The 15,645-nt window shown below is 42.3% G+C and overlaps 1 protein-coding gene across 4 annotated transcripts in view; it reads left to right on the top strand.

The window, feature by feature from the left end:
* The first annotated feature begins 216 nt into the window (after nucleotides 1-216).
* The window catches only part of LOC137425194 (rho GTPase-activating protein 45), a 137,945-nt gene continuing 122,516 nt past the window's right edge, over nucleotides 217-15,645 (top strand). Inside the window, exons 1-3 of one of the 4 annotated variants that reach the window (XM_068113365.2) lie at nucleotides 248-292; nucleotides 7,938-8,020; nucleotides 10,583-10,781. In XM_068113365.2, the coding sequence (XP_067969466.2) occupies nucleotides 10,641-10,781 (141 nt within the window). In that variant the 5' untranslated portion in view covers nucleotides 248-292; nucleotides 7,938-8,020; nucleotides 10,583-10,640. Of the gene's footprint in view, nucleotides 293-7,937; nucleotides 8,021-10,582; nucleotides 10,782-15,645 lie in introns of all 4 variants that reach the window. The other 3 variants (XM_078776399.1, XM_068113364.2, XM_078776398.1) reach the window with 3 other exon arrangements.

Below are 15,645 nucleotides of genomic sequence, written 5' to 3'. Positions count from 1 at the left end.
TATGTACACGTTGTGTATATGTGCATTTAGCACAATAGCAGTAATGTAGGAGCTTACTTCCAAAGTTAAGAATAATGAAATATTTTTTTTTTGTTCATAAAATGAGGGGAAGAGACGTCTCAGGGCAATGTACCACGACTATAAGTTAAAATGTCCGCATCACAATGATCCAGTGAATTTTCAAACGTTTAGTGCAACACCCAGAGCAATGTAGAAGGAGGAAGTGAAGTAATAGGGGTGGGGTGGGGAGAGTGAGGCAAGGTCAGAGATGAGGAAGAATACTCGGCGAACGGTACAATTTTATTTGTCTCGTTAATTTTTTTACGACAACTCAATATAATCGTGCATGTTGCCATTTCAGTTTGCTGTATGTAACATTTCATCCATCTGCTGATAATTTTATCAGAATGGTTTTAATAACCACAAATTAATCTTTTTATGGTTATGTGCTTTATAATGCATCTGACATGTTTAATTGGAGACCTTTGCACTAAATCTGATAAAAAATCAAATCTGTTTTGTTATAAGATATATAAAAAGGTGCATATAAAAGCATTTCTATATCGGGGAGTAATTGGTAACAGTACCAGCAAAAGTCTTCTTGAACGGCTCGACTGCGTTTCTTTGACAAACAATCAGGACAAACAAACAAGGCAACCAGCGTTAACCTTAACCCTACAAATTGGTCATAAACTCATTCGCCTCAATATTGAAACCTGGGAAACTCACAGCTTTGTGGCAATACAAGCACACTACAGCCGGAGCTTTGTTTTTGCCAACAATTATAGTAATTTTAATTCTTATCAATGTAAACATAATTATGTAAACTATTAGCAATATATTATAGGACTGTGACTCATGCTTCCTACCAACCAACCTGTTTAATTAACTAGAAAAGGTAAGGATTCTAACCTGCAATTCTTTATGGGCTGTCTTACGATGCTGACGAATATGGGACAATGCTCATAAATACTGTACAATGACATACAGCCAGAAATAGTTCGTTTTTTTGGAACTAGAGACAAAGCACCAACACAACAACTGCTACCACTTTAACCAGCCAAATTATGCCCACCTTGGAGACAAACAGGTAAATGCTGTCGTACTTTCAATTAAATTTGTGTTTGGACAACAGTTATATATTTGAAGTCCAGTGTACATTACAGGTTTGTTTTAATTGGATGATTTAGGTTTATGGGGAAATTGTCTCCTTGCTTTCGAGTGTTGTGAAATATTTGTGAGAATTAGGCTCTTGGGTTGTCTGCCAGGTCTTTGACTTGTGTTTGAATTCAACAACATTGATTATTAAATGGTCATTTGGTCACGAAGGGCTTGGAGAGCTATTGACAGTTGATTCGCCTGTTTCCACAATGTCAAAATACAGATTTGGATTACAAATGGTGGTGAGGAAGTTTTCTCAAGCATCTGAGTCATATTTCCGATGTACAAAGTGACTTTTTTTATACAACTTCACTCTTTCATTCCTCTTTTCTCCCGCCTCTGGAACAAACTCCCTCACTCCCTTCAATCCCACTCCTCCCTCCAGGTCTTTAAAACAGCTGTTCACCACCATCTCTTATCTTCCCCCATCCAAAACCTTGATCTTTTCTACCCCCGCTAATTCACCCCAGATCCACCTTGTTTGAAATTCCAACTTCTTTCCTGGAAGTCCTGGCAGTGTCCATATGTTTTATACCTCTCCCACCGCCCCCTTCCCATGCCCCCCCCCCCCAAAGCCCTCGCCCTCTCTCAGATCTCTCGATGTCTCCATGTCTCTCGGTCCCTGCTCTCAAATGTTGTGTTTGTGTCCTTCCCCCTCTCTCCCCATCTTGTCTACCGCTCCCGATGTTATATGTTTTATGTGTCGGTTTGTCTTTCTGTGTGATTAATGTTAGCTCTTTCACGAGCCTCGATCTTGTATACAAAAAAAAAAGGAAAAAAAACAAAAAAAAAAAACGGTCGAGACTCATGGAGGTGCTGAACGAGAAAGGGTAGCAGGTTCACAAACTACCATAGGGTATAGGTGGATGGACATACACGAGGACGAAAGGAGGAATGACATACAAACAAGTACCAATGGGAAAGTATCAGCATGTGTAGAGGACATCATGGACGTGCCTGATTGAGCGCATGAGGTGTGATGGGTTCCACCTTTGGAAGGCTGAAGTAAGGAATGTGAGACAATGGACGCAGGCAGATTATTTCACAATCAAGAAGACAAGGGGATGAATGAAATCAGGTAAGCCACCAGCCAGGTCTTAATTTGGCGGCTGAGCAAATGAGAGTTTCAAGGGGTGGCATATGGAGAGGAGGCAGAGGTAGGTGAAGGCAGGATGAGCAAGGCCAAATGTAGGGTTTTTTTTGTTTTCAAGATCGAGGCTTGTATAAGAGCTAACATTAATCACAAAAAAAGAAAAAAATGGACACACAACACATACAATAAAGGGAGCGGGAGACAAGATGGGGAGAGAGAGGGAAGCACAAGTACAACAGCAGAGAACAGGGAAATCGGGAGATCTGTGGGAGGGAGAGAGCTTGGGGGAGGAGGCATGGGAAGGGGTGTGGGTGGGTGAGGCATAAAACACATGGACACTGCTTCCGGGACTTCTAGGACTTCCGGGAAAAGAAGTTTGTATTTCAAAAATGTGGATCTGGGGTGAATTAATGGGGGTAGAAAAGATCAAGGTTTTGGATGGGAGAAGATAAGAGATGGTGGTGAACAGCTGTTTTAAAGACCTGGAGGAAGGAGTGGGATTGAAGAGTGAGGGAGTTTGTTCCAAAGGTGGGAGTAAAGAAGAATGAAAGAGTGAAGGTGAGCAGGGAGTCTTTATTTTGGCAATTTCACGAGAAGAGGGTTGCTGGCAGATCTTGTGCGACCTTTAGGAATATTTGGGGGACAGAGCACAGATAGAGCTGGTGGAGCTAGGCCGGATAGGAGTCTGTAGAAGAAAGAAAGACCACCTACCTGCCTACGCTGTGTGAGTGAAAGGCCCTCACAATCAGCTTCATCGCGGGAGATTCCAATGATTCTGAAAGCTTTGGTTTCAACAGCGTGAAGCCGAGCTAGGTGTGAGGCAGGAGCACCGGCCCAGAGGGGAGAGCAGTACTCCATTGAGCTGCGGATGATAGCCTTGTATGTGGTGAGGAGCTCAAGTGTGCCAAGGAAAGACATCGCACGACGGAGGATGCCCAGTCGGCGACTGGCTTTGGAGGCCAGATTTGAAATGTGGTTTTCCCAGGAAAGATCATGGCAGATAGTGAGACTCAAAAGGTTGAGTGACAGAGAGGGTTGTTGAGAAAGTAGATGGGAGGGTTGTGCAGTCGGTCTTTTCAAAGAAACATAGTAAGAGTGTGAGATTTGTCAGGATTGAAAGACATGTTCCACTTGTTTGCCCAGTCTGTGATTTTGTCCAGGTCTGCAGAGAGTGAGGAGGCTGCAGACTGCTGATCTGAGGGATGAGGGATGGAGCGGCAGAGAGTGGAGTCATCAGCAAAGAGATAGAGAGGATTTTCCAGAGAGTCGGAGAGATCATTGATGAAGACCAGAAAAAGCACAGGGCCCAGAAGACTGCCTTGGCGAACTCCAGCCTGAACAGGAAAGGGAGTTGAGAGAAATCCATTCAGAGCCACACGTTGACTATGACCAGAGAGGAAGTCCGCAAGCCATGCATGGAGATTTCCATGGATACCATAGGAGGAGAGTTTGGTGAGCAGAGCGGGGTGCCAGACCTTATCAAGGCACGTGATATGTCTAGGGATACAGCTCTGATTTCCTGTTTGGCATTGAGGACCTCCATCCATGGTTTCTAAAATATGATATCCAAGCTCGTATAAAATAGCCCACAAATTTGCTGCCGTTGGGAGAGTGACAGACCTTGTGAATCTCCTGCCTTGGGAATCTTATCCACGAGTGGTACAGAAGGCCTAGTTTTCATCCCTGTAACTTGAAGCAAGCTGGGAAGTAGGGGTATCAGCCCAGAATAAAGAGCCTACTCCCTGGAGCTCTGTATGAAATCCTTGTGCACTGTGATGAGTTCGGAACAGCTCAGGAATGCCTTATAAGCTGTACAGAAAAAACCAAGACTGCGACTGACATTTCATGCTGAACTTATGATATTATCCTCCCATGAAAGATTATCACAGATAGTGAGGCCAAGGAGTTCCAGGGACTGTACCCCTTCCAATGGCTGCCAGAGAAGTGGATTGGATAGTTTGATTGCCCATCCGTGTGTATGACTTGGCTGCATTGAACCTAATGTTCCAAGAAGGTGATAAGCGGTTTATCTTTTCCAGGTCTGCCAAAGGGGATTCAGCAGTGGTCTGCCAAAAGGGATTCATCAGTGGTCTGCCAAAAGGGATTCATCGGTGGTCTGCCGAAAGCGATTCAGCAGTGGTCTGCCAAAAGGGATTCATCAGTGGTCTGCTGAAAGGGATTCATTGGTGGTCTGCCAAAAGGGATTCAGCAGTGGTCTGCCGAAAGGGATTCAGCAGTTGTCTGCCAAAAGGGATTCAGCAGTGGTCTGCCGAAAGGGATTCAGCAGTTGTCTGCCAAAAGGGATTCAGCAGTGGTCTGCCAAAAGGGATTCAGCAGTGGTCTGCCAAAGCGATTCAGCAGTGGTCTGCCAAAAGGGATTCAGCAGTGGTCTGCCAAAAGGGATTCAGCAGTGGTCTGCCGAAAGGGATTCAGCAATGGTCTGCCAAAAGGGATTCAGCAATGATCTGCCGAAAGGGATTCAGCAGTGGTCTGCCAAAGGGATTCAGCAGTGGTCTGCCAAAAGGGATTCAGCCGTGGTCTGCCAAAAGGGATTCAGCAGTGGTCTGCCAAAAGGGATTCAGCAGTGGTCTGCCAAAAGGGATTCAGCAGTGGTCTGCCAAAAGGGATTCAGCAGTGGTCTGCCGAAATGGATTCAGCAATGGTCTGCCAAAAGGGATTCAGCAGTGGTCTGCCAAAAGGGATTCAGCAGTGGTCTGCCGAAAGGGATTCAGCAATGGTCTGCCGAAAGGGATTCAGCAGTGGTCTGCCAAAAGGGATTCAGCAGTGGTCTGCCAAAAGGGATTCAGCAGTGGTCTGCCAAAAGGGATTCAGCAATGGTCTGCCAAAAGGGATTCCGCAGTGGTCTGCCAAAAGGGATTCAGCAATGGTCTGCCAAAAGGGATTCAGCAGTGGTCTGCCGAAAGGGACGAATATGAGGTTTTGCTCTCTGCATGGTGGAGTCATTGGCAAAATGGTAAAGTTTGGTATACACAGTTTGTTTTTTTTGGTATACAGAGTCAAGGCTCTTAGAAGAGCAAGAACATTGAACAGATCAGTACGCAACAGAGAAAAAGGAACAGTACAGAGAGGGGGAGGGGGGGAGGTAAACACGAGCAGCTTAGTTGAAGGACAAAATAGAGGGAGACTTGGACAAAACAGGAGTTGAGGAGATGAATGAGGGGTAGGTAAGACGCATGGGGTGGGCAAGATGGATGTAGAAGGAAACTCTCAGGAAGGAAAAACAGGAAAGTTGTAAGGAGAGGGGCTTGGGGCGAAGGTGGGTTGGGGGGAGGGTTAACAAGGGTAGAAAAGAACATGATTTTGGATTGGGGATGATCTGAGGTGATGGTGGAAGCTGTCTTGAAGACCTGGAGGGAAGTATGTGGTTAAAGAGAATGTGGAGATTGGTCCCACAAGTGTGAAGAAAGAGGAGCGAATGAGTGGAGGTGAGCATTGATCCTGGATTTAGGTTGTTTCAGCAGAAGGGGGTGCATGGTGGACTGTGTGCACCGTGCAGAAACCTGGGAGGAGAGGGGACACAACAAAGCACGGAAATAAAGTGGAAGACCAGAAAAATAGGTGTAAGAAGGCAAAGAGACAGACCACTGACCTGTCTGCGATGGGAATGTTATAGGCCCATAGACTCGGCTTCAGTATGGGACATTCCAGCAGTAGTGAATATGAATAGGTGATGTTCTGATGGACCAGTCTTGACTGCAGAGAGCGGATTTGAGGCCAAACTTAATAGCTTTACAAATTTCCATACAAGTCTGCACCTTGGGTATTCTCTAATAACTGCAAAAGAAAAACCCACTTTTACCCACACATTGTCAAAGATTCTGTGAGGTGTTGATATCAAGTGGAAGAACAACTAAGGTAAGTTTGCCGACAACTCCAGACTTAAATATTCCCAATCCCATCAGATTTCAAGAGCTTAAACATTGCCCAGCTTGGCTATCACTGGGATATGAGATACTGGATGTTATAGCTCGCTTAAGAATCGCAAAATAACTCCATTCGTGTCTTGCTTGCCTTTGATCTGTTCGTTTTATGATATATATATATTTAATTCATTTTAACACAAAGTTGATGTTCATGGAGGAACAAATGCAGAGGACGAGTGGTTTCAACTGATGCAGAAGGGCAGAAGGAAGCAAAGCGCTATTTCACAGAGACATACAAACATGACATATCTATCTATAATTCCAGTAATCTCTGTCTGTCTGTCTGTACGTTTGTTTGTCTGTGACCGCTGTTTCTCGACAACCACGGGTCCGATATACTTTTAACTTGCCAGGTATATTGCTGGGGACCCGAGGATGTGCCTTTTCAAGGTTTCATATTAATCGGACAATTACTTACCGAGCTATGTCCAAAAAACGATTCAACCAATCAGAGAGCAGCGAACGATCGCGTGTGCCGAACGTGGCGGGCACACTCTGCCTCGGATGGCACATTTGACAGCGTATTCATTTATTTCACGTTTGCAAACTATGTTGGCGTTAAACTATGTTTTACAACTAATAAAAACGAATTTGCGATTCATTCGCTTTCCTGCGCGTTTGTGCACGCGATGGCGATTTCTTTACCAAACTCCGGAAGCCGTTCGCTTTGGACCAAACCATTGCATGTAAATAGAGGGGGGGGATTGTCACCACTCGCAAGCCGTTCGCTTTGGACCAAACCATTTCATGTAAATAGAGGGGGGGGATATAATTTTAGATATAGATATAGTACGGGCATGCCCTAGTAATAAGAAAGGCGGGTGCTGTGGTGGGAGGTTAGGATATAAAACAATCATGAATGGAAACGAGAGCCGACATGAGACGGTGGTGAGCCGCAACCTTGAAGCAGTGGAGGGAGGAATGCTATTGGACAACACATGGAGGTGACTCCAAAGGCAGGAAAACGAGGGGCAAAGGCAATTCAAATTTTAGAATTTGCCTATTTCTATGGGATTGAGTAAGCAGGGAGTAACGGATTGACTCGAGGTGAGAGGGGGAGAGAGAAAGAATGAGGGAATTAAAGGAAGAAAACTATGCAAGATTACATAGCCCATCACACACGTACAGATGTTTTGCTGGGGTGACTGGATGGTCTAGATGTACGCCCACTCACCTCTTAGAGGGGTCAATATACGGTTGAACCCCCAAAAAATTGATACAAAAGGTTTTTCAATGGATTCTGGTACCATTGGGCATGCTAAATAACATACTAAAAATCTAGTAACATCTGACTTCCGGAAAGGGGTCATTTTGAAGATGGCGTCCAAGATGACCGCCGGGAGCTTAAAATGGCCACATCTCAATTATTATTCAACCTAGAAAGGTGGTTTTGGTGTCTAACCCTAGGTTTTAGGGCCCAAGGAATCCAATTGAATTAATAAAATTACCATCAGTTAATTATTTATTGACAAGTCCAAGATGGCATCCCAAGGTGACATCCTGATCCACTAAAATGGCTCTGTCGAATAGTAGTCAACCTAGAGAGATTTTTTCAGTGTGTATACCTAGGTTTAAGGCACCCAGGAAATCATCAAAATTACTTAAATAAGCACAAAGTAATCAGGTAATCCAGTAAGCCAGGTTTACCAGCCCATTAGGCATTTGTTGTCTTATACAGTTAGTCGCTATTCATCGTCATCCTCCGACTCACCAGCTAATGAACCAAGTGTGTGTTTCAGATTGGAGATAAGAGTGTAATGTGTCTACACCACTGCCACCTGTGACTCCAGTCCACAGTATTCAGTGATCATTACAGACAAAGGTTTGTACAAAGCTTGAGAGGTTATGGCAAGGGACAGACTATTTTATATTGGGGAGGGGGTGGGGGTACTGAAAAATCTGACAAACAATTTATTTTCATCTCAAAAGGAATAAGTATATTATTTGGTACATGTATGCATAAACAAAATCCAAATCAGTTTGGCCCACTTATGTCAAGAATGAACGCTGCTCCAGACAGTCTCTTGAAGGTCATTCATTGTAACTGCTCCACTGCCTGCAAGACACTCCGCTGCTCTTGTAGACGATATGGACTATAGGCTATGAGCCAAGGGGGTTGGTCGGTACCATACAGATGGAGTAAGGCTTATTGTGATTTTTAGCAAGATATATGTCCCTAGATATGAAAAAAAGGTGATAGCAGTGTATAACTCTCGGCCATCTCTGTGTTATCACCCGAAATATTATTATAGGCTATGAGCCAAGGGGGTTGGTCGGTACCATACAGATGGAGTAAGGCTCATTGTGATTTTTAGCAAGATATATGTCCCTAGATATGAAAAAAAAGTGATAGCAGTGTATAACTCTCGGCCATCTCTGTGTTATCACCCGAAATATTATTATACGCCCGCTTCGCTTCGCCAAAAAATGTGATATTTGCTAAAATTGGAATAAATATGTTTTTAAGGACCACAGAGTGCCAATAATTTGCATACTGGATGCCAACTAATATAGTAATAGAAATATAGAACATTTGTGGGGGTTATTTATCAAAATATTGATATAATGACAGAAAATATGTTAAATTTAGTGAAAAAGTGGTCGAAATCGCTTCGAGTTCAGAATTCACATTGTACATTTTTGTCAATATTTCAAAAATGAAAACTCCCAGAGTAACATTTGACCCCTCAAAATCTTCGCAAGGAACCACTGCATTGGAATATATCATTACTTTGTAATATGGTGGTTGTTTGGGGCACATATTTTGGCAAAGTTCAAAATATGTTCAACCATACCCCCTAACCGTTCAACCAACCGTTCAACCATCTTGACTGAAAGTTCCTTGCGAAGATTTTGAGGGGTCAAATGTTACTCTGGGAGTTTTCATTTTTGAAATATTGACAAAAATGTACAATGTGAATTCTGAACTCGAAGCGATTTCGACCACCTTTTCACTAAATTTAGCATATTTTTTGTCATTATATCAAAAATTTGATAAATAACCCCCACAAATGTTCTATATTTCTATTACTATATTAGTTGGCATCCAGTATGCAAATTATTGGCACTCTGTGGTCCTTAAAAACATATTTATTCCAATTTTAGCAAATATCACATTTTTTGGCGAAGCGAAGCGGGCGTATAATAATATTTCGGGTGATAACACAGAGATGGCCGAGAGTTATACACTGCTATCACTTTTTTTTCATATCTAGGGACATATATCTTGCTAAAAATCACAATGAGCCTTACTCCATCTGTATGGTACCGACCGGTCAATTTGGGGGGTCTGGCTCATAGCCTACTACCATGTACTACTGCCTGTGGACCGTGCCAACTTGAAGAATGTGACAATCCACATAACAAGTTTCTTCCAGAGGAGTCGGAGGATGACGATGAATAGCGACTAACTGTATAAGACAACAAATGCCTAATGGGCTGGTAAACCTGGCTTACTGGATTACCTGATTACTTTGTGCTTATTTAAGTAATTTTGATGATTTCCTGGGTGCCTTAAACCTAGGTATACACACTGAAAAAATCTCTCTAGGTTGACTACTATTCGACAGAGCCATTTTAGTGGATCAGGATGTCACCTTGGGATGCCATCTTGGTCTTGTCAATAAATAATTAACTGATGGTAATTTTATTGATTCAATTGGATTCCTTGGGCCCTAAAACCTAGGGTTAGACACCAAAACCACCTTTCTAGGTTGAATAATAATTGAGATGTGGCCGTTTTAAGCTCCCGGCAGCCATCTTGGACGCCATCTTGAAAATGACCCCTTTCCGGAAGTCAGATGTTACTAGATTTTTAATATGTTATTTAGCATGCCCAATGGTACCATAATCCATTGAAAAACCTTTTGTATCAATTTTTTGGGGTTAGGTGAGTTTTTTTCGTATATTGACCCTACTATGTAAGATGTCTAGCCTGGGTTCTAATCCAGACCCAGCTATAAACCGTCATCGCAGTGTTTCACACTCAGGGTGAATTAATCAATGTGTGTTCCGTCCCTCAGACTGCCATTAAACGGGAGTCCCGTCTGCCAGCATTTGTTGGTTGAGGTTAAAGATCCAATGGTGTCCTTCACAAAGAGTGGGCGAGCCATCGCCGGCACCATGAACAGATTCCAAATTCCTGCCCTAACCGGCAGAGCCACAGCCACCAGCCAATGATGCTACCCCGCAGCCTTGTTGTGCATACGAACAAAGAAGTTGTTGTTTTGATTTTATCCAATGCTCTTAGTAAACCAGATCACTTTCTGTATTTACAACTTGTAAGCACAACTCCATTGAAAAGTAGTAAATGGATTCCCCATTGCTAAGTTATACTCAAAGTTCGGGTTTTTTGACAAACCTTTGAATGAAACTTCTCTCCTAGGTGCCTGAGATATCACATGGCTTAGAAAGGCCTATTCTAGGTCTGTGCTAGTCGAGGCATGTCTGGCAGTTGGAAGGCGGTCAAGGCCCAGACTCTAAGCGGCCGTGTGAGAATCCGACGATCGAGTCCCAGCCCGCGCAGGATTCGAACCGATCTATGGAATCAAGTACTGCCAAACCTCCCCAGCCTTCAGCACAAGGTGTGCGGTCTGCACTCCCTCGGAATGTCAAATCCGTTCACAGCGATTTGTTAAATGAAAGCACACACCTTGTCATGCAGTTTCCCAAGCGAGCTTATCTTGCTTTAACACATTTCCCTTTACGAATGAAGTGGTTTTAATCAGATGTTTTGATTTGGTTTACTTTTTCGACAGCGTCTAAAGGTCATGAGATAACTTGTCCACAAAAAACAATCCTACCAAAAGTCAAGGGATGATGATTTCATGTTTAGGACTGTCAGACAAACTTTGATGGATAGTCGTTTGTTACCTTGAAATGCCTCCCTGTCATCAAACTTGAACAGGTTGTTTTAAGGGGTGGATTATATGTTTGGTTTTTGTGGAGATGTACCTGGACATATACCTGAACTCATCGTTCTTCTCATCATGTTTCCATATTTCGATGCTCTGAGATATTTGTTTGTTGCACCACACCATGTGATCATGTACATTGACCACACTGATGAAAGGCTTGTGTATTGTTGCTTTTCCATGCTCTTTACATGACAAACTAGAACGGCACTCGGTAGAGTTCATACCTCCGCCAGGTTGAGCAGTTTGTTTTGTATCCACTGATGAGCTGGATCTGGATTCGGACCTGAACCAAAGTCTAATCGGCTTGTTCTTGTCACCTAACAAACTCAGCCACCAAGTTTAGTCATAACTCATCCACACCTTTTTTAAATATCATGTTATTTATCGCTTTTCGCCCGATCTCTCAATGGTGAAGAATCACTAAAAATTTAAATAAATCTCGTGTCCGAATCCATATTCCGATCTTCACCAAAATCGAATCGATTAGTCCTTGTTGCACACCCAATTGCTCCACCAAATTTCGTCCAAATCCGTCCACAACTTTTTGGGATATCCTGCTATGTATCGTTTTTGGCCCTATTTCCCAAAGGTGAAGAAGCACTTTAAAAATTCTAGTAGCCGGATCCGGATCTTCACCAAAATTGAATCGATTCTTCCTTGTCACACACACAACCGGTCCACCAAATTTCGTCCAAATCCGTCCACAACTTTTTGAGATATCTGCTATGTATCGTTTTTGGCCCTATTTCCCAGAAGGTGAAGAAGCACTTTAAAAATTCTAGTAGCCGGATCCGAATCCGGATCTTCACCAAATTATAATCATTTCGTCCTTGTCACATACGCTACATCACCACCAAATTTCGTCCGAATCCGTCCACAACTTCTTGAGATATCTTGTTCACAAACAAACAAACAAATAAAATCACTCATAGAGCGACACTTGGCAAAAGAGAACAAAGCAGAATGGCACTCAGTAGAGCATCCTTTTGACCTCACAAATAGTTGGTGGTTGGTTTCACAAAGCTGATATGAAAATCCAATTTAAATTTCAAGTCAATTGGATGAAAATTGAGGCTTTTAGAAATTTGAAAAAAGTGCTTGACCTTTGGCCTATTTTGACCTATGCTGATCTCAAAAATAGTTGTTGGTTGAATTCAGTTAACTGATATGTAAATCCCATTCAAATTTCAAGTGAATCGGATGAAAATTGAGGATTTTAGAAATTTGAAATTGTTGTTGACCATTGCCCTATGTTGCTCTTTTGGCCTATGGTGATCTCAAAAATAGTTGGTGGTTGAATTCAGTTCGCCGATATGTATATCCCATTCAAATTTCAAGTCAATCGGATGAAAATTGAGGATTTTAGAATTTTTTTTAAAAGTGGTTGACCTTTGGCCTATGTTGACCTTTTGGCCTATGCTGATCTCAAAAATAGTTGGTGGTTGAATTCAGTTCGCCGATATGTATATCCTATTCAAATTTCAATTCAATCGGATGAAAATTGAGGATTTTAGAAATTGGAAATGGTTGTTGACCTTTGGCCTATGTTGACCTTTTGGCCTATGCTGATCTCAAAAATAGTTGGTGGTTGAATTCAGTTCGCCGATATGTATATCCCATTCAAATTTCAAGTCAATCGGATGAAAATTGAGGATTTTAGAAATTTTTTAAAAAGTGGTTGACCTTTGGCCTATGTTAACCTTTTTGCCTATGCTGATCTCAAAAATAGTTGGTGGTTGAATTCAGTTCGCCGATATGTATATCCTATTCAAATTTCAATTCAATCGGATGAAAATTGAGGATTTTAGAAATTGGAAATGGTTGTTGACCTTTGGCCTATGTTGATCTCAGAAATAGTTGGTGGTTGAATTCATTTCGCCGATATGTATATCCTATTCAAATTTCAAGTCAATCAGATGAAAATTGAGGATTTTAGAAATTTGAAATGGTTGTTGACCTTTGGCCTATGTTGATGTTTTGGCCTATGCTGATCTCAAAAATAGTTGGTGGTTGAATTCAGTTCGCCGATATGTATATCCCATTCAAATTTCAATTCAATCGGATAAAAATTGAGGATTTTAGAAATTGGAAATGGTTGTTGACCTTTGGCCTATGTTGATCTCAGAAATAGTTGGTGGTAGAATTCAGTTTGCCGATGTGTATATCCTATTCAAATTTCAAGTCAATCAGATGAAAATTGAGGATTTTAGAAATTTGAAAAAGAGTGGTTGACCTTTGGCCTATGTTGACCTTTTGACATTTTGACCCAAAAAATATATAGGATTTTTGTCGGACCACGAACTCTACCATTTGGTGAAGTTTCCTGAAGATCGGTTTAAAATTGCGACCTGTAGGCAAGTATAAGTGAGCGGACAGACAAACAAACACACAAACTGAAATGATCAACATGAATTTTTTTTTTTTCTGGCCAAGTATCAAACAGATGGACAGACAAACGGATAGACGGGTGAAAACATAACCTCCATCCACCTTTGGTGGCACAGGTAATAATTCTCGTATCCGAATCCATATTCAGATCTTCACCAAAATTGAATCGATTCTTCCTTGTCAGACACCCAATGGGTCCACCAAGTTTCGTCCAAATCCGTCCACAACATTTTGAGATATCCTGCTACGTATCGTTTTTGGCCCGATCCGATCTGCCAATGGTGAAGATTCACTTTAAAAATTCTCGTAGTCGGATCCGAATCCGGATCTTCCCCAAAATCTAATCATTTCGTCCTTGTCACATACACTACCTGTCTGCCAAACACAACTTTTTGAGATATCTTGTTCACAGACAGACAGGGGTGAAAACTTAACTTTCACCCACCTTTGTTGGCGGAGGTAACTATGTGGGTGCTTGCTTACCTGATACCCCCAATGATACCCAACATGCTTTCAATACATCATGGAAGTATCATGTGACCAAAATAACGTCTTTTCCACAAAAACTGGTCGTGGTTGGGAAGATCCATGTTAAAAACCTAGGGCATTACCAACTCCAGTAGTATTCCTCAATTAGCAGGCAAGGCCCAAGTCTGATGTTTCAATCAGTGAGTGGTCTTTATCTGGATTCTAGGACTTCTCAGGCCTCATGCACCTTGTGTTAAGTATCCGCCCAATTGGAAGGCGTGTCACGTGGGATCCCAAATATGCAGATGCAGACCTCTGCAATATGCAGAGGTGGGATCCCAAAAACATTGCACCACTCCCTTTTTACTTCTGTTTACATGCAGTAACAAGCATGGCACTGTGCAGCCTTCTCTCATCGGCATTGCTCACAAGCTTCTGCACTGTTGTTATCTGTTACCAAATGTTGTCTCTTTGAGCGACCATCAAAATGAGACCTTATGTTCAGACCATTTATTTGTGAAGTAAGGTGAAGGCTTAAATAATTGTCCAAATCTTGATTTAAAAGGAGTTTTGCAAGGATTTAACTTACACTGCAATTGCTAACCACAGAAACACTCTTGACATCACTCGCCGTGGACTGATGGAACACAGAGAGCAAAGACAAGTATTCTGCGGACCAGGAAGCATGAATAACCCAAAATGCCTGCTCCTTTTAAAACAATCATGCTATGTCCCCACTAACGATATAAGTTTGCCATTTGGCTTGCAAATGCATCTTCTTTGTTGTTGGCCTTTTATGATGTTGAGTGGCCTTAACATACCTGTAATCACTGCTGATTTTTATTGGTTCAGGAGTTATCAAGTGACCACTATATTCGTAATGTGTGTGCGTCTGTCTGTGTGTCTGTCTTTTTGTCCGCAGCATAACTACCCGATGATATCATCCGATCTTGATGAAACTTGGGTGGGAGGTTGATATCATGATCTAGTTGTGTCCTGCCTAGAGTGGGCGTATTGCGCCCATTGTGGGTGGAGCCACGCCCGAAAAAGATGTCTTTTTAGGGGGTAATCGAGTTCAAGCTACATCTTCTCCGAAGGGTTTGGTGGAATCCGACAGGGGTTTCGGTATTTGGTTCGGCCAATGTCGTGTGTCTAGCCCCACGGAGCTCGATTTTTAATTTTTTTTTTCCCCATTTTTTATTTATTTATTTATTTATTTATTTATGTATTAATTTTTTTAATTTCATTTTTCACCGAATTTTCGGTATTGTGCAGGTAACTAACCTCATAACTGATTATACATTATTTTCTATCTCATTTCAAGGTCAGTAACCTTCGTTTTGACATTTCCGGGCCTGTTTCGGTTATAGTCCGTCCTTTGTCATTGAATACCGCTTGCTCATGAACCATCGTCGTCTCCTGACTTGTTGGTTTTAAGAAGGTCACACAACTCTGTTAAGCTTGGTGATGGCTTAATAATTAATGTTGCTGGCTTAAGATCGTAGGGTCTTGAGTTTGAGCCCCTGTCATGCCGCTACATAACATCAGGTGGGTTGACTCAGCCTGTCATCCTTCCAAGGTCAGCACAATGAGCACCAGCTTATTGGGGGAAATAAGCCATTCGAGTATCCTGTGTGGGAGTGGCGACTCATCCAGGATTGTACTCCTTCGCCAA

This window comes from Myxine glutinosa, chromosome 4, assembly GCF_964187855.1.
Source record: "Myxine glutinosa chromosome 4, kmMyxGlut1.1, whole genome shotgun sequence".
Taxonomy (NCBI): Eukaryota; Metazoa; Chordata; class Myxini; order Myxiniformes; family Myxinidae; genus Myxine; species Myxine glutinosa.
Note: the sequence above shows the minus strand (reverse complement) of the source record. Positions and strands in the feature narration are given on the sequence as shown.